At 44.4% G+C, this 25,604-nt stretch overlaps 1 protein-coding gene across 6 annotated transcripts; it reads left to right on the forward strand.

Annotated features, from left to right (window-relative positions):
* The first annotated feature begins 1,152 nt into the window (after positions 1-1,152).
* On the forward strand, positions 1,153-25,487 carry LOC106568457 (uncharacterized). Of its 6 annotated transcripts, none has more exons than XM_014138823.3 (7): positions 1,154-1,375; positions 2,389-2,534; positions 2,751-2,780; positions 15,804-15,946; positions 21,988-22,062; positions 23,141-23,432; positions 23,514-25,487. In XM_014138823.3, the coding sequence occupies exons 2-6, from the start codon at positions 2,414-2,416 to the stop codon at positions 23,165-23,167; spliced, it is 396 nt and encodes a 131-aa protein (XP_013994298.1). In that variant the 5' UTR covers positions 1,154-1,375; positions 2,389-2,413; the 3' UTR covers positions 23,168-23,432; positions 23,514-25,487. The 6 variants fall into 6 exon arrangements, with proteins under 6 accessions (XP_013994299.1, XP_013994298.1, XP_013994297.1 ...); XM_014138822.3 differs by having other exon boundaries at positions 1,155-1,346; XM_014138824.3 differs by lacking the exon at positions 23,141-23,432 and having other exon boundaries at positions 1,153-1,346.
* The last annotated feature ends 117 nt before the right edge of the window (positions 25,488-25,604 follow it).

Consider the following 25,604-nt stretch of genomic DNA (forward strand, 5'->3'; position numbering starts at 1 on the left):
CCCACCACGACCACCCATCACGACCACCCATCACGACCACCCACCACGACCACCCACCACGACCACCCATCACGACCACCCACCACGACCACCCACCACGACCACCCATCACGACCACCCACCACGACCACCCACCACGACCACCCACCACGACCACCAACCACGACCACCCACCATGACCACCCATCACAACCACCCACCACGACCACCCACCATGACCACCCATCACGACCACCCACCACGACCACCCACCATGACCACCCATCACAACCACCCATCACAACCACCCACCACAACCACCCACCACGACCACCCACCACGACCACCCACCACAACCACCCACCATGACCACTCATCACAACCACCCACCACAACCACCCATCACGACCACCCACCTCGACCACCCACCATAACCACCCACCATAACCACCCATCACAACCACCCACCATAACCACTCACCATGACCACCCATCACAACCACCCACCAGAATTTACTATATTGGCTAGAACTGTTTGATTAATGATGAATGACGACATGTGTAGGCTAATCAACTGCATTATCCCACAAAGCCGAAGCCTATAGGGCCTATAGAGGCATTAAGTCTTTGGGTCGTCATGCAAGAGTAGCTCAGCGAACTCTATTAAACTCCATTCCAATCAAGCTGTACAGGCCCGATCAAATTCTCTTCATTTTTCTGGAGCATGTAAGATGATCTTTCCTCTGGGAGCCCACAATGACAGGCTCTACATGCTATAGGAGATGGCTTTAGTGTAACTCAGAATCATGTTCTAGGCTAGATGTTTTGCTGTATGTTAAGCCTATACTTTGAATATCAGACAATCGAAAATCAAGCCATCACGTAGTCAAATCGATTATGATTTATTAGCACATTGTCCGATGATGTGAAATGTTCATGATATGGCGGATGGATGTTCAACCACGCATGTGTCATCGGTTTCGTTTATGTGTCATAGACTTTCGTTCAAATGATTGATGACTAACTAGCGTGGATGAACAAGACAAGGTCAACCTTCCACGCACAGGAGAATAGCGTTGGTCAGTTTGGGCTGCCACGTAATCAACGCTCCTATGAGATGGGGATTGGGGAGCGTGTGTGTGGGGGGGTGCACGAGGTTGTGGGATGCAGACGGTAAAGCAACCATTCTGTCTCGAGCTCTCCCAGCATCAGCACCACGCGGTTCCACGCGCTCTCTGACTGGTTCCAAAGCGGAGAAGCGTATCGGTTTCAACACAAGGCAACAGGTTTTTCTCGACCTCTAGGACATAAGGGCTGAATTGTCTTTAAAATAAGAATAATTTCAGCGTCGAAAGGGAAGTTGGAAGGTAATTACTGGTGTGCGAACAATCCACAGGTTTGTAGAAAATCGAATGCCATTTTTTTCAACACCAGTCGATAATATCTTGATAGATTTTGTTTTATAATTCATTATTTCCATTAAAAAAAATGGTAATATGATTTCCTTTCTCTATTTAAAAATGTAAGACGGGGTATTCGGGATTGTTCATCACAAAAGTAGGCTGAGTTGTGGTGACATAATATAGCTATAATACAATTCTTCAAATGGAAGAACAGATGTGATGTGTGCTGCCAACAGGTGTTCTAGGTTAGACTGGTTAGTCTAGTCTAGTTGGCATCACCAGGGCTTCAAACGGGAATTATGCTACCTGCCTTTTGTTTCTCTATAACGTCTGTCAATTGGCATGCGTGTGTAAGCGAATTTTAATACATGTTAAAGGCCCAGTGCAGTCAAAATTCCGTTTTTTCTGTGTACTGTATCATATTGTACAACATCTGATCAAACTAACACTATAAAAGTGAGAAAACATTTGATCAGTGTTATTTCCAGATAGTTGCTGGTTGAAAATATAATTTCCACAAGACCTTAAAATCAGCATGTTTGCATAGGCAGGAGTTTCGGCTTTCCATGGTGACATCCCCATGTGGTAAATTCAAAGAAAGTTCCAAACCTCTATGCCAATAACAGCTTGTTTTCAGTTTTCCCTCCCCACCCAGACCACTCCCAGTCAGTCCTAGCTAAATTCTTGCTTGAGAAATATATTTTGGCTAAAATTGTATTTATTTATTTTTGGTGGGGGGGTGGGGGCTTTGAGCCAGATAACCCCCCCCCCCCCCCCAAAAAAAAAGCAAGGTACTTAAATGTTACCCAGAAAGGATTTGATATTGATATAAAAATGACTGCATTTGGTCTTTAAGGCAGATAAACCGACCTGGCTGTCAAAAGAAAGACAAAGGTGGGCGGTGACTAGACCCTAAGCTCCTCCTCCCTCCCACACCATAACACCACTTGTTACCGAGAAGTTCTTCACAGAGCTGATTGCACTGCACGTTTTGACACCTCCACAGCTGTTGCTGTTTAATTTGGACAGTCATGGACGCGCTAATGAAGGGGTTCTCAAAAGCCAAGGATGGGGTCGTGGCAGCGGCAGAGAAGACGAAGCAGGGCGTGACTGGGGCGGCTGAGATGACAAAAGATGGTGTTATCTTTGTCGGTAGGTGTGGACAATAGTAGCCTACATGCTGTTTTTTTACTACTTCCTGTTCAATCATTTCTGCAATGTTGAATGTTAGAAATTCTGTATGACAATGGTTTTGATCAGCCAACATAAAGTGATTTTATTGAATGACAGTGGTGCTTTTTTAAGATCAATAAATGGGATGTTAATTATTTGTCACCTGTCTTTCACCTGTTTTTGTTCTTTTCATAGGCAACAAAACAAAAGATGGAGTCACAACAGGTAGGTTGGATGTCACCATTACCAACATTTAAGCTATTTTATAGAATATAATCTACTGTACACAGTTAGTTTAAATCCTGATTTTTCCACACACACACACACACACACACACACACTAAACCACTAACAGGAAAGCCAGCAGAGATCATATTGTCATGAAAATCAAGGACATGGTCTATATTGTTTGTGACACCAATGCCATCAGAGTAATAATACCAGTGATGTTATACAACTCACCTTAACAGCCTATACACTCCGTCATAGAGTCACTGCTCACAGAATTCATTATGTCCCATTGAATTGAAAGAGACAGCGTCTTGGAGTCACTGTTCAGCTGTTCACATTTGCCGTTGAATTGAAAGATAGGCAACATGTTGAATGTCCTCAGTACCTGAAATGTCTTATGATTGGAGTGAATGGTGTGTGTGTGTGTGTGTGTGTGTGTGTGTGTGTGTGTGTGTGTGTGTGTGGTGTGTGTGTGTGTGTGTGTGTGTGTGTGTGTGTGTGTGTGCGTGTGTGTGTGCCTGGCTGCATCCTCCTTTGAGTCATGTCTTGTTGCTGTCATGGCCACCACTCACTAGATTAATCAGGTTTTCTGGTTATAGCCTTGCATAAGCCGTCCCTGCCAAGCCTAGAGTAGAGCAGAAGTTACTATGGTTAATATATACAGAGAGAATTTAGTTCCTGTACCTTAATATTGGAATGGGAATCCATTATCTAAAGGGGAATACCCATCTATCGTGGTCCCAAATATGTTTGTGCTGTAGTAAACAATCCAGACCATAGGATTTGGCTTTATCAAACAGATCTGAGACCAGGCTAATGGGTAACCAATAGCTAGGCTACCGTATGTCTAGGGGTCTTAGACCTAGCTACCTGGTCTGTAACCTGATTTTTAAGATGTGCATTTTGTTATTCTTATCTCTGACTTTTTTTGTAGTTTTTTTCTTAAAACTGCATTGTTGGTTAAGGGCTTGTAAGTAAGCATTTCACTGTAATGTCTACACCTGTTGTATTCGGCACATGTGACAAATCAAATTTGATTTGATTTGCATCTCTGTGAGAAATGAGCGTATGCCTCTAGGTGTTGAATGTACATGTGGCAAGGGAGTCCACAACCTTGATCCAAGGCCAGCTCCAACTCTCCAGACCAGGTAGATTATGATTTATTCATATATGGTGACAAAACATAAATATGTGACCGACCGCCTTGATTCGATCTTATGTAGCAAAATTTGAAATTGTGTTTTTTCATTGGATAAAAGCAGAGACACAAAGCTACAAAATGGTATATCATGCACTGCATTTGAAGGAACAATGGGAAAGTAATTCTGCTTTGAAAGTTGCTAAACCTGTAACTCCACTTTGAGAAAATAACCTTTAAATGTTTTGGTACACCTACTGGAGAGCTCTTCTTTGTCTACACCCAATCAGCATTATTCACACGCTCTTAACCTCTTACATCTAGACGTTCCACTAGCGGAACACCACTCCAATATCCAATGATAGGGCGTGGCGTGAAATACAAACTCCTCGAAAATCCGAAAACTTCAATTTTTCAAACATATGACTATTTTACACCATTTTAAAGACAAGACTCTCCTTTATCTAACCACACTGTCCGATTTCAAAAAGGCTTTACAACGAAAACAAAACATTAGATTATGTCAGCAGAGTACCCAGCCAGAAATAATCAGACACCCATTTTTCAAGCTAGCATATAATGTCACAAAAACCAAAACCACAGCTAAATGCAGCACTAACCTTTGATGATCTTCATCAGATGACACTCCTAGGACATTATGTTATACAATACATGCATGTTTTGTTCAATCAAGTACATATTTATATAAAAAACCAGCTTTTTACATTAGCATGTGACGTTCAGAACTAGCATTCCCACCAAACACTTCCGGTGAATTTACTAAATTACTCATGATAAACGTTCACAAAAAACATAACAATTATTTTAAGAATTATAGATACAGAACTCCTTTATGCAATCGCGGTGTCCGATTTTAAAATAGCTTTTCGGTGAAAGCACATTTTGCAATATTCTGAGTAGATAGCTCGCCATCACGGGCTAGCTAATTTGACACCCACCAAGTTTGGTACTCACCAAACTCAGATTTACTATAAGAAAAATTGGATTACCTTTGCTGTTCTTCGTCAGAATGCACTCCCAGGACTTCTACTTCAACAACAAATGTTGGTTTGGTTCCAAATAATCCATAGTTATATCCAAATAGCGGCGTTTTGCTCGTGGGTTCAAGACACTATCCGAAGGGTAACGAAGGGTGACGCGCGGACGCGTATCGTGACAAAAAATTTCAAAATATTCCATTACCGTACTTCGAAGCATGTCAAACGCTGTTTAAAATCATTTTTTATGCGATTTTTCTCGTAAAATAGCGATAATATTCCGACCGGGAGTCGTTGTTTTCGTTCAAAGACTGAAAAAGTAAAATGGACTCTTCACGTGCACGCGCGCACTCGTCTCATTGTTCTCAGATCGACCACTATCCAAATGCGCTACTGTTTTTCAGCCAGTAACTGCAGAGTCATCATTCAACGTTCTGGCGCCTTCTGAGAGCCTATGGGAGCCTTAGAAAGTGTCACGTTACAGCAGAGATCCTCTGTTTTGGATAGAGATGACAAAGAAGGCCAAGAAATGGTCAGACAGGGTACTTCCTGTACAGAATCTTCTCAGGTTTTGGCCTGCCATTTGAGTTCTGTTATACTCACAGACACCATTCAAACAGTTTTAGAAACTTTGGAGTGTTTTCTATCCAAAGCTACTAATTATATGCATATTCTAGTTTCTGGGCAGGAGTAATAACCAGATTAAATCGGGTACGTTTTTTATCCGGCCGTGAAAATACTGCCCCCTATCCATAACAAGTTAAGCCAGCCACACCCATCTCATTAAGGATTCACATGTGAGGTCATGTGCTAAACAGTGAGTAGTGTAGTAAAGATTAAGACTAAGTGGTAAAAGTAGTAGCCTACAAAAAAGGAAAAATTCCAGGTAAACAGAAAGTGTCCAGATAAAAATATTTTCTAAATATTAGATGACACACTTGTCTAAATGAATGGGTCACGTGAAAGAAATGCTATAAGTGGATGGGTCTCTACAGAAGGTGTAAACGCTACAGTGAAATGGTTACTTGCATAGTAGCAATGTCAAAAATACATCATGTCAATATACAGGGAAAAAAAACAAGTGTCAATGCCAGTAGAGAAAGAACTAAATAATATACAGTATGTACAAGAACAATAACCATATCAGTGATACTGGTGATAGATGAGGTAGTTATACAGTATGTACAAGAACAATATCAATAATTATATCAGTTATAGATGAGGTAGTTATACAGTATGTACAATAACAATATCCATATCCATATCAGTTATAGATGAGGTAGTTATACAGTATGTACAAGAACAATATCAATAATTATATCAGTTATAGATGAGGTAGTTATACAGTATGTACAATAACAATATCCATATCCATATCAGTTATAGATGAGGTAGTGTTGCGTCAAAAGACAGGTATTCATATTCAAGGCGTTCAGATTTTCAACTGATTTCAAAGATAAAACACCAGCAGGGGGCGAAAGAGTGTATGCATTGTGGAACCCATCATTAGCTTGTGTTTCCCTGGGGAACATATATACTGGTGCACCTTTGTGATAGCAGGTGGTGAAATGTTTGGTGGAAAAGCATTTCACTGGAAGTCCTTCACGGAAGAGGAGACTCTCATCCATACACATTCAGCTCATTTAGGATTCTGGAGACTCAACCGGTAGGCACATGGACATTGTTGTGTAAAATTGTTGCCAGTTAGGTGTTTATTTGTGTTGAGAATTGAGACCAATTGTCTAATTTAGTATATAGTATAATTAAGATAATATGACTACATTAAGATTATATATTTAATTTGAAATGACCTTACTTGAAGTAATGTATATTTCTTTTTGTGTTTTGCCTTTTAAAGGTTATCAACCTAACTAACTAACTAAAGAACTAATTAACTAACTAACTAACTGACTAAAGAAATAAAAGAAGTCAGAAGAAAATTGAGTTGTCCCTTGCGTCCTTCAGTCCTTAAAGGCCTTTTTCAAGTTTGGGCAAAGAGCTGCAGTGTGAACCATACACAACTTGACAGTTGATAACCGCGTGGCAGTGAAGACAAAAGGATTAACGGCCTGAAGTCAGGAAAGCTGTCGTCGCAGAGAGGAATATTGACTGACATCTCAACATGGCGGAGGAAGCTCTTGGAATAACAGTGAAGGAGCTGAAGCAAAAAAGAACTTTAGCTAAAAGCACTTTTACCAAACAGGCAAACTTCCTCAGCAGAGTCGCAAAGCACATGACTAAAAGAGAACTACAAGAGGAGTTCAAGAAGCTCAAGTTGGAGGCGAGGACGGTCAGTGAGACAAATGACGAGTACAGGGCTGGCCTTCTGGCAGACATTGAAGCTGGAACCGATGAGGGTGAAGAAGCTGAACTGAGCAAGGAGAAGCAGGCTGAACTTGAGAAGACGTTCCAAGAATGCGAGGCACGATTGGATGAGGTCAAGGAGATGGTCCAATCTATGGCCTAGATATGGCGAAAATGAGGTGAAGTCTGCAATCCATGAAGCCGAGACAGCCTGTGATGGAGTTGCTCAGATACCTGTTACCGCTGTAAACAGAGATGGCTTTGCGCTACGGTGGGATAGTGTGAAAACACAAGTCCAAAATGCAATCACAAGCCTAGCAGAGTGGGAGATGTGGATTCCGGTGGCAGAAAAGGAAAGGCTCGGAGGGAGAGTGAAGGATCTGAAGGCATTCGGCAACAACCTTGAAGCAAGGAGGGCAGGATTTCTCACAGCACAAAGAATTGCAGAAGACGAGAGAGACAGAGGGAGAGTGCCGCAGGTGCCCATGCCAGCTCCACAACCGACACTGAGGATAAAGCCAATCTGTCTACCCAAGTTCAGTGGGTATAAAAGGAACTTCCATCGATGGAGAAGAGACTGGGAGAGTCTGCAAAAGCAGGGGGAACCAACAGGCTCAGTCGAAGTAAAGAGGATCCAACTCATTGACAGTATAGATGAGAGGATATGCAGAGGCCTCCGTTTGTCTTCCTACAACACTGCTGAGGACATGTTCAGGGTGCTGGAAAACAGATATGGAAACAAGTCTACAATTGCCTTGGAGATAATGGAGGATCTGGAGAAAATTCCTGCTTTTAGGGCAAATCAGCCTAGAAAAGTTATCGACATGATCCAAACTATAGAGAAGGCCCTGGATGACCTCACGGAGCTTGAAAACACAGGAGCCATCAACAACCCTCTAGTGATCAGATCCATAGAAAGCAAGTTACCTGACGACATCAAGAGAGAGTGGCTTGTCTTCATGGTTAATCCGAGGAATAATGTCACACCAGATAATCACTTTGAGAACCTTCTTAAATTCCTGAAAACACAAGAGGAAATTCTTGAAAAACTGGAGCAGCTGGGAGTGAGTGAAAGGCCAGAAAAGAGAAATGCTTGCATGGAGAGGAAATATGCGTCCACGCGGTCCACAACGAAAGGAGGCTGTGTTGTGTGTGGTGATGAAAAGCACAGAGAAAATATATTCTTTTGCAAGCGTTTCAAGGAACTGAAGCCGGTGGAAAAGTTGGCTGCTGTAGAAAAGCTGGGGGCCTGCAAGAGGTGCTTGGTCTGTCATGGAGAAGATGATGAATGCAAAGAGACATACCTGTGCAGGAACAGAAACTGTAAAAAAGACCACCATTTCTTTCTATGCCTGAAGGGAGACTTCAGGAGGAGTGACTCAGAAAGAAGACAATTCAATGTGAGAAGGCATACGCGGACTGAGGAGCAGGAAGAATTTGTATCTAAACTCTCCCCAGAGATGGCGGACAAATTCAAGAGAGCGTTCACCAACATCACCGCAAAGACAAACTGTGGTGAAAAGATCCAGCTTGGAGAGATTGTGTCAGGTGCAGTAGAAGAATTGCCAGTTATTCTAATGCTGCTCGAGGTAACTGCCAATGCAGGACAAAAAATTGGAACCCTGATCGACTTGGCATCAGACACAAATTATATCACCCACAGAGCTGCCAGGAGATTAAATCTTCGAAGTGAAAACATCACTTTAGTCGTCCATGGAGTTGGGGGGATGGCCATGAAGGTTAAAACCAGAAGATATCTCCTCAGAGTGAGGGTCAAAATGCTTAGAGGCACAGAAAGAGCCCATGAGCTTGTCTGCTATGGTTTGAATGAAATTGCCAACATCCACAGAGTCATCAAACCTGAGCAACTCAAGAAGTTCTTCCCAGAAGTCAGTCTAGGAGATCTGAGGAGACCGGAGAGCATTGAGCTACTGATAAGCCACCGCGAAGGAAGACTTGCTCCGCAAAGAGTGAAGGTGATTGGAGACCTTGTCTTAATGGGAGAGCCCGCTAGGAAAGATTGTTGGTGGAGCACATCCAGATCTGTTTGAAGAAGTCGATATGGCCGCGCACAGGTCTGGAACGCACTTTGCTCGATCCATGAGAGCAACCGCTGTCAAGTATCAAGAGATGATTAAAACACAAGAGTTCACAGCTGAAACCAAAAGCACAGTTGCTCGCAGAGAGTTCTTGGATTGGTGGAAATGGGATAGCATTGGAGCAGCTTGCGAACCGAAGTGTGGAGGATGCCGGTGCGGCAATTGTCAACCAGGAGGCAAGGAAATGACTCTGAGTGAGGAAAGGGAGCTGGAGATCATAAGGAAAGGCCTCACGTACATCAAAGCAGATGCTCACAGCGATGAACCGCACTGGGACACAAAATACCCCTGGATTCAAGATCCAAGTTCCCTTCCCTTCAACAGGAGTGGGGTTGAAGCCACCTTCTTAAGAACAGAAAAACAACTCAAGAAAGTGCCAGAGTGGAAAATAGCATACACAGCTCAAGTGCATGAAATGGTGGAGAGAAGAGCAGCAAAGAAACTCACCAAAGAGATGATCGCCAGCTGGAAAGGACCAGTATGGTATGTCAGCCACTTGGTGGCGCCAAACCCACACTCTGTCACAACACCTGTGCGACTGGTATGGAACAGCAGCCAGAAGTTTAGAGGGGTCAGCATGAATGACCTGCTGCTGAAAGGGCCTGATGTTCTCAATCCCATCCGAGCAGTACTACTCAGGTTCAGAAGAGGTGTCCATGCTGCTCTTGGCGACATCAGGAAGATGTACAATTCGGTGTGGTTAGAAAACCTGGAGATGCATCTCCACAGATTTCTCTGGAGAAACACTGAGGAGGAAGAGATTGAAGAGTATGCCATCACCAGAGTCAACATTGGCGATCGACCAGCAGGGTGCATTGCACAACTGGCCATGAGAGAGACAGCAAAACTGCCCATGTTCGCTCACCTGGAGGAGGAACGTAGGATCCTTGAAGAGGATGCCTATGTCGATGACATCCTGACTTCCCATAATGACTTACAAAAGCTGGACAAGGACACCAAAGGAGTTGAAGAGCTCCTGAGGACAGGCGGATTCTTCCTAAAACCCTGGGTCCGGTCAGGCCAAAGTGGGAGGCAGGAGATCGTACCAGGAGAACAAGGAGCGGTGTCAGGCACAGTACTTATTCTCCCAAACCAGATAAGGAAAGGAGACAATAAAGCCCTTGGAGTTGGATACCTTGTTGAAGAGGACAAACTGTACCTTATGACTTCAATCAATTTCTCAAAGAGGAAAAAGAAGATGAGCGTCGGACAAAATCTCCTTGAAGAAGAGGTGAGAGGGAAAACTCCAAACCCACTGACAAGAAGAGAACTGCTAAGCCAAGTAGCTAGCCTGTATGACCCAATAGGCCTCGTCACACCTGCCAAACAAAAGGGCGCCATTCTTGTCAGAAAGGCATTTCAAGAAGCTGGAGGCAAAACTCTGACCCGAAACACGTGGGACAAACCTCTGTCTGAACAATTGAGAGAAGAAGCCATCAAACTGTTTGAGGAGTACACACGTCTTAGCCAAATCACCTTCCACAGAAGCCTCACACCAGTCAACTGGCTTGGTAAACCTTGGGGAATAACATTCTCTGACGGAAGTGAGAAGAGCTATGGAGCCGTAGTGTACTTCAGATGGGAAACCGAGCAAGGCATCCAAGTCAGGTTGGATGAGTCCAAAGCAAAACTCACACCTTTGGACCAAAAGGGGGAGGCAGTGAAAGCTGAAATCTGCGGTGCTGTCTGCGCAGCACGACTTCAAAAGTACATTCAAAAACACAGTCATATAGAAATTGAACGATGGCTCCATCTGCTGGACAGTCAAACTGTGGTGGGAGCTATCCAGAGAGACAGTTATGGGTATCAATCTTTCTTCGCGAACAGAGTCGGAGAGATCCAGAAATCCACATCCGTCGAAGACTGGTGGTGGATCCCGGGAGGCCTGAACAGTGCTGACATCATAACAAGAGGGGCAGCCCCGGAAGACCTCCAAGAAGATTCCATGTGGCAAAATGGACCAGCGTTCCTGCGGCAACCCATGGAAGAGTGGCCACAGAAGTCAGCCAAAGAAATTGCAGCTTATGCCAAGGAAGGCATAAACAAACTTCAAAGGAAATATTTCTCTGCAGCACTGACCAGAGCGCAGGCCAAGAGAAACAAGAATGATGTACTTCCTGAAGTGGGAGTTCAGAAGGAAAGTCAGAGTGATGCACAGCAAAGCAGGCAAAATAACCCAGATGAACCTAAGACTAAGATCCGAAGACCACCAGCTGGCTCTGCGGTAACAAAACTGATTGACATCAGGAAATTCAGCAGCCTGACCAGGCTGATCCGAGTCACTGCCTGGGTTTGGAGAGCTGCAACGAAATGGAAAGAAGTGTTGACCAGGAATTCAGCCTCAGATAAACCAAAGTGGGAGGAAATTCTTTCAACAAACTGGAAGTCCAGAGGCAAACAAGCTGTACTCACTGTTGGGGAGTGTGAAGATGCACTAGGAGACCTGTTCCTTGCAGCACAAGAAGGTATAACCTTTCAAGGCACCACTCTCAACAGACTCGCTGTTTACAGAGATGAAGAGACTGGGCTCTTGGTTTGTGGAGGGAGGTTCAAGATCTTTGATGAGGACGAGACTGCTGTACCAATTCTACCATATGAGGCATGGATATCCACTCTCCTAGCCCAAGAGGCCCATGATGCAAACCATGAAGAAATAGCAGGTACACTCCTCCGGATGAGGAAGAAAGCCTGGGTGATAAAAGGCCGGAAGCTGGCTAAAGAGAGAGTTGACAACTGTGTGGTGTGCAGAAAGGCTAGGGCCAGAAAGTGCCAACAAATCATGAGTGACCTTCCACCCGAGCGTATAACACCAGCCAGACCATTTGAGTACACAACAGTGGACTTATTTGGATCATATGAAGTCATGGATGAGGTGAGAAAGAAAGTCAAGCTCAAGGTGTGGGGAATTGTCTTCTGCTGTATGGCATCCAGAGCTATACACACAGATGTTGTCAGTGACCAGTCAACTGAAGGCTTCTTACTGGCCTACCAAAGATTCACGGCACTGAGAGGGCATCCAAAGAAACTGTGGTCAGATCCTGGAAAGAACTTTGTGGGTGCCAGACCTGCCCTCAAAGAGCTCTACCACTTCCTGGATCAACAAATTACATCTGAGCTTGAAAATGAAGCTTCAAAGCATGGAACAGAGTGGAGATGGAAGATCCACCCAGCAGACTCCCCTCACAGGAATGGTGCTGCAGAAGCAGCTGTTCGCACTGTGAAGCGGGCCTTGCACAATATGAGAGGCGAAGGACTCTTCACATGGAGTGAGTTTCAAACATTTATGTTCATGGCTGCTAACCTTGCCAATGAAAGGCCCATAGATGCCAGGACTCAGAGCCGGGAGGACTGCATAGAATACATCAGCCCTAATTCTCTTCTGCTTGGAAGGACTGGACCTAGGGGAGACTTAGGAAGCTTTGAATTTGAAGACTACTCCTACAAAAGGTTAAGAGTCATTCAAGCAGAAGTTAACTGGTTCTGGAGGAAGTGGAGTCAGTTGGCTGGACCTAACCTGTTTGTGAGGAGTAAGTGGCACACAAAGCAGCGAAACGTGGCCGTTGGAGACGTCGTCTGGCTTGCAGACCAGAACGCTTTGAGGAGTCAGTATAAGCTTGGTAGGGTCGTCAATGTCAACGCTGACAAGGAGGGCATTGTGAGAGATGCAAATATACGAACCTTCCCAAGTTATCCCATCTCAACTTTGAAGCATGTTCATGGAGACAAAGCAAAGAAACGTTCAACCAAAATCCCTGCTACAATTCTTCACAGGGACGTCAGGCGTTTGGTTGTGTTATTACCTGTAGAAGAGCAGAAGTAAAGCCATCGAAGATGGAGCCGATGTGACCTCCTTGGGTTCAAGAACCAGGAGATCAAGTGGGAGGTGTTGCGTCAAAAGACAGGTATTCATATTCAAGGCGTTCAGATTTTCAACTGATTTCAAAGATAAAACACCAGCAGGGGGCGAAAGAGTGTATGCATTGTGGAACCCATCATTAGCTTGTGTTTCACTGGTGCACCTTTGTGATAGCAGGTGGTGAAATGTTTGGTGGAAAAGCATTTCACTGGAAGTCCTTCACGGAAGAGGAGACTCTCATCCATACACATTCAGCTCATTTAGGATTCTGGAGACTCAACCGGTAGGCACATGGACATTGTTGTGTAAAATTGTTGCCAGTTAGGTGTTTATTTGTGTTGAGAATTGAGACCAATTGTCTAATTTAGTATATAGTATAATTAAGATGATATGACTACATTAAGATTATATATTTAATTTGAAATGACCTTACTTGAAGTAATGTATATTTCTTTTTGTGTTTTGCCTTTTAAAGGTTATCAACCTAACTAACTAACTAAAGAACTAATTAACTAACTAACTAACTGACTAAAGAAATAAAAGAAGTCAGAAGAAAATTGAGTTGTCCCTTGCGTCCTTCAGTCCTTAAAGGCCTTTTTCAAGTTTGGGCAAAGAGCTGCAGTGTGAACCATACACAACTTGACAGGTAGTTATACAGTATGTACAAGAACAATATCAATATCCATATCAGTGATAGATGAGGTAGTTATACACATCCAATCAGGGGTAAAGTGGCTGAGCAGCAGGATAAAAAAATTATAGTAGCAGCAACGTACAGTACCAGTCAAAAGTTTGGACACCTTCTCATTCAAGGGTTTTTCTTTATTTTTACTATTTTCTACATTGTAGAATAATAGTGAAGACATCAAAACTATGGAAATAACACATATGGAATCATGTAGTAACCAAAAAAAGTGTTAAACAAATTAAAATAAATGTTATATTTGAGATTCTTCAAAGTAGCCACCTTTGCCTTGATGACAGCTTTCCACACTCTTGGAATTCTCTCTCTGACAGGTACTGTATGGTGTGGGTGTTGGAGAGAGTCATGTGACTAGCGGCACTGCAGATAGTGCTGATGACTGGGAACTCGCCCCAGTGATGAACTGGTCCGTCCGGAACACGTATGAACAAGGGAATCTATATTCGGGGAGCCTGTTTCTGTCCTGCCCTTGACTTTGGTGCAGGGCATGTGATGTCCATAGCCTCTTCGTCACAAAATTCCCTGATTTTTCTCAAAAAGATACGTTTGTCTAGCTGTGTCCAGGTGGTGCTTGTACAGGCAGACAATCTATGGGAGGAAGGATGTCAGCATTGCGCATCAGCTGAAACCTGGTCCCGACTGAGTCCGAACGCTCCTTGGAGACAACAACACCAGGCTCCAGAGTATCAAAGCTGTAAAACAGGAAATAACAAACAAAATTGAGAATACATAGCAACCTTGCATAACATCAATTCACCTTCCAAGTTTAGATAAGAAGAATAACCTCATACAATGCAATGAAAATTATATTCACCTGAAGTGCTGGTACTGATCTGTGGCAGCGGCCTGAAGTACAGAGTCAGGTGTTGTTGCCAGCCATAGCTTTCCACCAGCGCCGTACCATCCTCCAGTCCAACCAGCTGTGGGATGTTGACCCCTGTCACAGTGCTGTCCTTCACAACACCAGCAATCTCAGACAAAGTGTTCACTCTGGTCTTTCTGAAGTGCTGCTTGATGAGGCCGAAGCACCAGTCGGGGGCAAACTTGGTGTGGCCTGTGATCAGGAAGTGAAGGTCCAGACTCCATGCCTAACGTTATACCTTTAGAAAAAACTGCAGTAGAAAGGATTATCTACTCATAACGAACAGCTCATTTTATAGACAGAAGGTGCTACATGGCAGACCAATCGGAAACTCATCTCTCGGCATGTTCAGCCCATTCATTATCTCTGCCAATCATGGCTAGTGGGAGGTTCCTGCCTTTTTCTGTGGCTAAACCAACTAAGCTCATAATTTAACAACTTTATTCGTATTTACAGATGGTATACAAGTTTGTTATTAAGGCACATGAAAGTTCAAATGTTCAAGAAGGCATTTCTGCCATAACAATTTTGATTAAATTAAAAACAAATGCTCAAACGCCTCTCCTGTGAAGTTGTGACTTGCGACATACGCCTAGTTTCCTGAAATGAGTCACATATGTACAAAATATTAAAATACCACAGGCATGCCCAAACTAAAGACTCAAAAACAAAGGAAAGGCCTCATGGCCACCAAACAAACCCAGCAGCCTCAGGGGACAGCTGGGACACTGACAGACCAGCACCTTAATTGACATCACCTTATGTGCTTATCAAGGCTTTGCTCAGCACTTAGACCCGGCTGCTGCCACCTGGGGGTGTCGTGTGGAAGTGTATCCTGGTAGTGTGTTTGCCTGTGTCCTAACACTAACCTTCCCCCATATCATAACAGTATCTTCTCTAACCATGAGATACAGTATTTACCCCTGGATGTTAACCTCTTCATATCCCCCCCCCCCCCCCCTCGCTCTCTTCCTCCTCTCTCTCCCTATTCTTCCTCCTCTCTGACTCTCTCTCTCTCTCTCTCTCTCTCTCTCTCTCTCTCTCTCTCTCTCCACAGTTGCAGGTAAAACAGTGACTGGGGTGTCCCAGGTGGGCGGTGCCATGGTGACAGGTGTCACAGCAGTGTGCAACAAGACTGTGGAGGGGGCTGGGAATATCGCTGCTGCGACCGGATTGGTCAAGAAAGACCCAGCCAAACAGGTGAGAATGATGCTTGAGAGCGATGCCTTTCTTTCTTAATATTTGATACTTTCCCTCAGGCACACACTTTCCACCTCTCTCTCGTCCTTCACAACAACCTATTGAATTGAGATGAATGACAAACAGGTGGCTTACTTTTTTTTCTTCAGCATAAATGTGTTTTCAGGGGGAACTTCTTTTCTATCTCAGCTATGGTCACTGTCTCACCATCACATTAGCAGTGAATTGGTTATGGTTCTCTGTGGCTAAACTTTCTCATAAGGAGAAAGTATTGGTGTGTACTTTATGGTCGTCTGACTGAATACATGTTTATCAGGGGATAAACTTTAACATCACATGCTAGGAGTGAAAACAGAGGCAACCATTGCTAATCGTTTTTATACTGAAACTTCATCAGAACGGTCTGTTGCGTTTCAATGCTGTCCTCCATTTTCAATGAAACATTCGATCCACATTCGATCCATTTTATATGACAGCTATTCACTGGCTGCGCCTGTCTGTGTCAAAATGGACCCTGACCTTCAGTCCTCTACAGCTAGCTTCTTCTTCTCTTATGGTCTCTGGCGTTCTTAGTTCTCAGTCATATAAAGCAGGATGGATTCTCCATCGTCTGTTTGAAAGTCTGTTTTTATGAAGGAAGGCAGAGATAGAGAGAGAGAAGTGAGGTCCAATATCCTGAAAGACTGAGACAATTTGCAGCCCTGACGGTCTCTGATGATGAAAAATGATTGTCTCTCTTTCAAAACAAAAGCCAACAGAGTCTCAGATAAAAGTAAAGCCTTGTGGTAGTAGTGATGATTCATCTTCAAACCAACAGCAGAGCAACAGGGTTTCTTCAGGCTGCTCTTACATGTTCTCTCAGTTAAAGGGACAATGTGCACTATTTACTGCTGTTCAATGGTCAATTCAATGAATAACAAACACCCATTGGTTATTGAAGGGATATAACTTGCCTAATGAGCTTAGTACAACTCAACTCCATCTATGCATTTGAGAATGTTTTCATACTCCAGACCCATCCCTCAGCTCTATAGCAAAACAGGTGGAGGGGCTGTCAATTGTCTAAAAAAACTAATGACAGACTGTGGCTTTAACCGTGTTAATCTGCCAGGTGAATTAGCCACCCAAAGCATACAGCTGATGTGTCTGGTACTCAACAATCACTGCATTCATTATCTGTAAATTGCCCTTATTCTCACACACACACACACACACAAACTCACACATGCATGCACATACACACACGTTTCCTGTACAGTGGCATCATCGAAAAAACAAATCAACAACATCAATCAGAGAGAAAAGCTCACTAATTAGAAAAAAAGCGTTTAGCTCCCTTCCTCCTTTGTTTATGACTAGAGGGGTTACATGACACGGACACTCACAGATTCATTTAGTGTTTAGTGGGACATCATTCTAGGGGATTACACAATTAGGCTGTGATTATGCTACTGAGAAGAAATGATAAACAAAATCTGAGCCTGAAAATCAAGGACTTCATAACGATAATTACTGACACACACACACACACACACACACACACACACACACACACACACACACACACACACACACACACAAATGCCACTGATGAATAACGTGAAATGTAAATAAATAAATCAATAAATATTTGGGTGTGGACAGTAGACAAGGCCTTGTAACCACTCTGGTAATCAGCAGTTGAGTAATGTCTTCAGCGTTATACTGTGCGTTCGGATAGTATTCAGACCCCTTGACTTTTTTTCCCACATTTTGTTACGTCCATTTGATTTGTTTTGAAAGAGGTTTGATTGTGGTATTTCCTGTGGCCATTGATTGGTCACCTAGCTCTTTATCTCCAAACCCTGTGTAACGCTTTATCATGTCCTCTGTGTAACGCCTAATTGTGTCCTCCGGGTGTCAGAGTGAAAACACAGAGACTGCGTCCCTAATTCTCTACATGGGCCCTGGTCAAATGTAGTGCACTATGGGCCCTGGTCAAAAGTAGTGGACTATGTAGGGAATCAGAGTGCCACTTGGGGCGAAGCCAGAGACTGTGCACAGAATTGGATTGATCTCATTTGGAGGTAGCCTTAGTGCCTGTCTGTTCCCTGCTTGTGTTCTGAGCGCCAGTCATTACAGTGCCATTGCTATCGATCAAATGAAAAAGGTCCAATCGACCGACCGACCCCATGTTAGAGCCCATCAAAGGGGCTTCTCTGCCTAGGGGTCTCCGACCCAGGCTCCATCTCTCGTTACCGTTATTTATCCCTTTCTGTCTCACTCATCCCTCCTTCCTAAAGCAAGCAAGCAAGGGAACAGCAGGCGAGGGAACTGAGTGATCCACTTTCATGTGGTTGTCCACAGCAGCTAGCCACCAGCCATCAATTAGACAGTGTGAGAGATGGGCTGTCTGACAACGAAGGAGGAAGAGTGTGGATGCTGCTTGTTTGTTTGTGTGCTGGATAGAACACACACACCGGGGTTTCCATTAGCTGGTAATAGCCGGCTTTTGTCCGATTTAAAAAATAGAAAAGCTGATAAATAAAATTGTCCGGGAAAAGAAGAAAAAACCCTATTGTGAAATAACGCTTTTTAGCCTCTTCATTGATGGAAATACATTTGACTGGTCATGTTTATCGGTCTATAGGTTAATTTGAATCATTTATATTTGTATATTCTTTATGTATCTTTGTTATGTTTATATTGGTTATGTATGTTATTTATCACATGCGTACAGCATACAGATACAGAGCCTTTGAGTGGAAATCTGTCCGACAGTGCCAGAGCTGCTGCTACAGCATCTTGTGGTGCTTTCAAGACAACTGGGAACTCTGAAAAATACGAGGTCAAATCATGACGTCAGTGAACTTCAGGTCAGGAAGTCAGAGCTCTAGAAAGAGGCCTGTGTTTCCGAGTTGGAATTCCCAGTTTGATGACTGTTCAAAACTATTTTTCCCAGTCGGAGCTCGTATTTTTCCCTGTAATCTTGAACCCACTGAAGTTGAAACTCAGAGATTTCCGAGTTCCCAGTTGTTTTGAAAGTGGTATCAAACGGCAACTGAAGGCAGGCTTCATCAGCGCGTCACACATCACTTTGCAATGAGCTGGAGGCAGTATGCATGTGCAGTGCCCGTTTGACAACAGTGGTTTCTCGCTAATTGCATTATGGATGAACATTCACGTCTAGCCTACTGCCTTGTGGGGAGGCAGGTAGCCTACCGCCTTGTGGGGAGGCAGGTAGCCTACCGCCTTGTGGGGAGGCAGGTAGCCTACCGCCTTGTGGGGAGGCAGGTAGCCTACCGCCTTGTGGGGAGGCAGGTAGCCTACCGCCTTGTGGGGAGGCAGGTAGCCTACCGCCTTGTGGGGAGGCAGGTAGCCTACCGCCTTGTGGGGAGGCAGGTAGCCTACCGCCTTGTGGGGAGGCAGGTAGCCTACCGCCTTGTGGGGAGGCAGGTAGACTACCGCCTTGTGGGGAGGCAGGTAGACTACCGCCTTGTGGGGAGGCAGGTAGACTACCGCCTTGTGGGGAGGCAGGTAGACTACCGCCTTGTGGGGAGGCAGGTAGACTACCGCCTTGTGGGCCGGCAGGTAGACTACCGCCTTGTGGGGAGGCAGGTAGACTACCGCCTTGTGGGGAGGCAGGTAGACTACCGCCTTGTGGGGAGGCAGGTAGACTACCGCCTTGTGGGGAGGCAGGTAGACTACCGCCTTGTGGGGGGGCAGGTAGCCTACCGCCTTGTGGGGGGGCAGGTTGCCTACCGCCTTGTGGGGGGGCAGGTAGCCTACCGCCTTGTGGGGGGGCAGGTAGCCTACCGCCTTGTGGGGGGACAGGTAGCCTACCGCCTTGTGGGGAGGCAGGTAGCCTACCGCCTTGTGGGGAGTCAGGTAGCCTACCGCCTTGTGGGGAGTCAGGTAGCCTACCGCCTTGTGGGGAGTCAGGTAGCCTACCGCCTTGTGGGGGGGCAGGTAGCCTACCGCCTTGTGGGGGGGCAGGTAGCCTACCGCCTTGTGGGGAGGCAGGTAGTCTACCGCCTTGTGGGGAGGCAGGTAGCCTACCGCCTTGTGGGGAGGCAGGTAGCCTACCGCCTTGTGGGGAGGCAGGTAGCCTACCGCCTTGTGGGGAGGCAGGTAGCCTACCGCCTTGTGGGGAGGCAGGTAGCCTACCGCCTTGTGGGGAGGCAGGTAGCCTACCGCCTTGTGGGGGGGCAGGTAGCCTACCGCCTTGTGGGGGGGCAGGTAGCCTACCGCCTTGTGGGGGGGCAGGTAGCCTACCGCCTTGTGGGGGGGCAGGTAGCCTACCGCCTTGTGGGGGGGCAGGTTGCCTACCGCCTTGTGGGGGGGCAGGTTGCCTACCGCCTTGTGGGGGGGCAGGTTGCCTACCGCCTTGTGGGCATTGCTGCACTTATAATGTGAAGAAATATTAGTTTATCAACATTTTAAGCTAAACGTTTTGAGCTGTTGCATCAGACTCATTGTTTTTTAACGTTTATTTAAAATGTTTATGTAGCTTAGGCCAACTGGTTGTATGAATGAGGGATCCATCTTCCCACCACTGTCCCAGAGTCTGTTTGGAATAGGCTATTTAGTTTAAAATGTTGCCGGTCAAATGTTCTGCTCCACATTTTCCTAACAGAAACCCAGACAGACAGACAGACAGACAGATCTGCTGGTTATTGTCTGTGTGAGAAGGAGACGGCTCAGGCTGGTAAATGGATTTGTGCTGGTAAGACAGAACAGAGAACCCACCTCATCAGCTCCCAGAGACTGACTCATGTCACAAATGCTGTGCTGTTTATGTCCTGTTGATGAGCCACTAGACAAGAGGAACACAATCAATATCTCGTCAATGTTTCATATGGGAAATGAAAGGCTCAAGAAATTGTGAAGAATGAACGTATTACTTAGTTACAAGTTAATACTTAGCTGGATAAGATTATCTTTATAGGATAAGTATTATCATGTACAGAACTAACTATACAAGTCACTGAGCTCTTCAGTATGGTCCATTCTACTGCCACTGTTTGTCTATGGAGATTGCATGGCTGTGTGCTCTATTTTATACACTTGTCAGCAACGAGTGTGGCTAAAACAGCCAAATCCACAAATTTGAAGTGTCAACATACTTTTCATGTCTTTTGGTTTCTTGAGATGATTAGCAGAATAGAAAGTAGAACAGTAGAAACAGTATTTATTGGCCATGGTGAGTGTTGGGAGATGACGTGTGTGTGTGTCTCTGTCTCTGGCTCTGCTGCGTGAACAGATGGAGACACGGTGGGCGGTGTTAAATGGAATGGCAGGAGAGAGAGAGAGAGAGAGATATATAACGAGGGAGGGAGAGAGATATAACGAGGGAGGGAGAGAGATATAACGAGGGAGGGAGAGAGATATAACGAGGGGGAGGGAGAGAGATATAACGAGGGGGAGGGAGAGAGATATAACGAGGGGGAGGGAGAGAGATATAACGAGGGGGAGGGAGAGATATAACGAGGGGGGGGGAGAGATATAACGAGGGGGGGGGAGAGATATAACGAGGGGGGGGGGAGAGATATAACGAGGGGGGGGGGAGAGATATAACGAGGGGGGGGGAGAGATATAACGAGGGGGGGGAGAGATATAACGAGGGGGGGGGGAGAGATATAACGAGGGGGGGGGAGAGATATAACGAGGGGGGGGAGAGATATAACGAGGGGGGGGAGAGATATAACGAGGGGGAGGGAGAGATATAACGAGGGGGAGGGAGAGATAGAGAGAGCACCTGGGTCTGCACTACCCTGTAACTCTGAGGTTCTGTCAGCTGGTAGCCTGGGAGTGGATCTATGTGTGTCACCTGTGTATCTTATTAGAGAAGGTCATACCAATGCCAAGCACCAATCAAGCTCTACTCTCTGCCGTGTGTGTGTGTTGTTGTGTTGTGTTGTGTTAGTATGGTTGTCATTACCAACAAGAGGAATATACTGCAGCAGCAACCAACTAACACAAGGTGTTGACGATAGTCTAATAGGGTTATTTCCAACACTTCTCCATTGTTGAACTGGTCAGTGAATGTGTTATTATTGCAGGATGAAGATGCTATGTCTAAAGACTTGCCCATCAACGAGTCTCCAGCAGACCCAGAGGGGGATGATGCTGCAGAGGTAGGACATTTACCATCACTCTTAACATCTTCTAGATCACTATTTCAACAGGCTTTCTGTAGATGAAACCTCAGTGTCTGAGGCTGTACACCAAGGCTCTCCAACCCTGTTCCTGGAGAGATACCGTACCATCCTGTAGGTTCTCTCTCCAACCCTGTTCCTGGAGAGATACCGTACCGTCCTGTAGGTTCTCTCTCCAACCCTGTTCCTGGAGAGATACCGTACCGTCCTGTAGGTTCTCTCTCCAACCCTGTTCCTGGAGAGATACCGTACCGTCCTGTAGGTTCTCTCTCCAACCCTGTTCCTGGAGAGATACCGTACCGTCCTGTAGGTTCTCTCTCCAACCCTGTTCCTGGAGAGATACCGTTCCGTGCTGTAGGTTCTCTCTCCAACCCTGTTCCTGGAGAGATACCGTACCGTCCTGTAGGTTCTCTCTCCAACCCTGTTCCTGGAGAGATACCGTACCGTCCTGTAGGTTCTCTCTCCAACCCTGTTCCTGGAGAGATACCGTTCCGTCCTGTAGGTTCTCTCTCCAACCCTGTTCCTGGAGAGATACCGTACCGTCCTGTAGGTTCTCTCTCCAACCCTGTTCCTGGAGAGATACCGTACCGTCCTGTAGGTTCTCTCTCCAACCCTGTTCCTGGAGAGATACCGTTCCGTCCTGTAGGTTCTCTCTCCAACCCTGTTCCTGGAGAGATACCGTACCATCCTGTAGGTTCTCTCTCCAACCCTAACCTAGCACACCTGGCTCTTGTAATTAGCTGGTTGATAAGTTGAATTAGGTTAGTTACAACTGGAGTTGGATTGAAAACCTACATGAGGGTAACTCTCCAGGAACAGGGTTGGAGAGAGAACCTACAGGACGGTACGGTATCTCTCCAGGAACAGGGTTGGAGAGCCCTGATTTCTGAGATTACAGAGGCTCAAACTGAGTCATTGAATCAGTGATTAATGGTTAACTCCTCATTATCCTCCCATTTTTACTGAGTCATCATCCTCCATGTTTCATTCATCAGATTGTTTTACATAGTTTTTGTTTGTTTAATTGTTTCTTTTGTTGTGGATTTCCGTTCCGAAGGGCGAGGTTCCTGTTTGTTCACAGTAATGTTTTGGGGTTTCATCCACCATCATCACCCATTATCACCCATCATCCACCATTATCACCCATTAACCACCATCATCCATCATCATCCACCATTAACCACCATCATCCATCATCATCCACCATCATCCATCATCATCCACCATCATCCATCATCCACCATCATCATCCATCATCATCCATCATCATCCACCATCATCCACCATCATCCACCATCATCCACCATCACCCACCATCACCCATCACCCATCATCACCCATCATCTGTGGTATGTTTTGGATTCACTTTGTGATCATTTGTTATCAGTTATTACACAAATAGGATAACTTTTCCCTCTCTGTACTTGCAGGAGGATTCTGATGGCTATTAGAGTACAGTGCATTATCTCACAACGAGCATTATCCAGCACTACTGTAACCATCCAGAATCAACGAGTAAAACATTCCATGTCGCACTGCCAAGTCCCCTCGTGCCTCGTTGTGGTCCTCAATGGAGTCTGTGCTGTGTGTGTGACGATATGTGTGTGTGTGTATAGCCTACGTCAGTGTGTGTGTGAGAGTGTGTATATTTGTTTCTGTACATCAGTGAGTGTGTGTGTGATGGTGTGTGTACTTCAGTGTGTGTGTGTCCTGGTGTCTCAGTCAGTCAGTCAGTCCTGAGGGCAGTCTATATGCCCTTCTGGTCCAGCTGTCACCTTCAGTGAAAAGCTGTTAGTGAATACTGTATACAGTATACTCTGTTCATAGTGAATACTGTATACACCACTCTGTTCATAGTGAATACTGTATACACCACTCTGTTAATAGTGAATACTGTATACACCACTCTGTTAATAGTGAATACTGTATACACCACTCTGTTAATAGTGAATACTGTATACAGTACACTCTGTTCATAGTGAATACTGTATACAGTATACTCTGTTCATAGTGAATACTGTATACACCACTCTGTTAATAGTGAATACTGTATACACCACTCTGTTAATAGTGAATACTGTATACACCACTCTGTTAATAGTGAATACTGTATACACCACTCTGTTAATAGTGAATACTGTATACAGTACACTCTGTTAATAGTGAATACTGTATACAGTACACTCTGTTAATAGTGAATACTGTATACAGTACACTCTGTTAATAGTGAATACTGTATACAGTACACTCTGTTAATAGTGAATACTGTATACAGTACACTTTGCTAATAGTGAATACTGTATACAGTACACTCTGTTAATAGTGAATACTGTATACAGTACACTCGTTTAATAGTGAATACTGTATACACCACTCTGTTAATAGAGAATACTGTATACACCACTCTGTTAATAGTGAATACTGTATACAGTACACTTTGCTAATAGTTAATACTGTATACAGTACACTGCTAATAGTGAATACTGTATACACCACTCTGTTAATAGAGAAGACTGTATACACCACTCTGTTAATAGTGAATACTGTATACACCACTCTGTTAATAGAGAATACTGTATACACCACTCTTTTAATAGAGAATACTGTATACACCACTCTTTTAATAGTGAATACTGTATACACCACTCTGTTAATAGAGAATACTGTATACACCACTCTGTTAATAGTGAATACTGTATACACCACTCTGTTAATAGTGAATACTGTATACACCACTCTGTTAATAGTGAATACTGTATACAGTACACTTTGCTAATAGTGAATACTGTATACACCACTCTGTTAATAGTGAATACTGTATACAGTACACTCTGCTAATAGTGAATACTGTATACACCACTCATTTAATAGTGAATACTGTATACACCACTCTGTTAATAGAGAATACTGTATACACCACTCTGTTAATAGAGAATACTGTATACACCACTCTGTTAATAGTGAATACTGAATACAGTGCACTCTGCAAATAGTGAATACTGTATAGTGATCAACCGCTGACAGTCCTGCACAGATTATCACTATATGTGAAGTGCACTGTATTACAATTTATGAAAAAGCACCTAAGTAGCTACATAATGATATAACGACTATATGAATTTGAAATTAAGTATACCATACTCTATTTTTGTGTGTAAATCTTCACAGTTGTTTGTGGTGGACTACAGTGCTATATGAGGTATTTATGGATTCATATGCTGTATTTTGATGTTCTGTGAACGCTCTAAGAGACTCTGGGTTGAGGTCAGTGATAAAGATAAAATATTGGGTGGAGTTTGAAACAAACACAAGCATGGAACCAAACAATTCAACTAACTGTAACATGGAGTTTAGTTACATTTGTTAAATGTTGAATAAAGTATAAATTAAAAAAATGAAGAATATTTATTTATCAGTTTGCCTTATTTAATCTATTCACAACAACTGTGTGTTTGCCTGTTTGCCATAGAAGGGTTATAGAACCTCTCACTATGGCTGTGACTGGTAAACTCAAGGCTACA

This window comes from Salmo salar, chromosome 13, assembly GCF_965601325.2.
Source record: "Salmo salar chromosome 13, fSalSal1, whole genome shotgun sequence".
Lineage (NCBI taxonomy): Eukaryota > Metazoa > Chordata > Actinopteri > Salmoniformes > Salmonidae > Salmo > Salmo salar.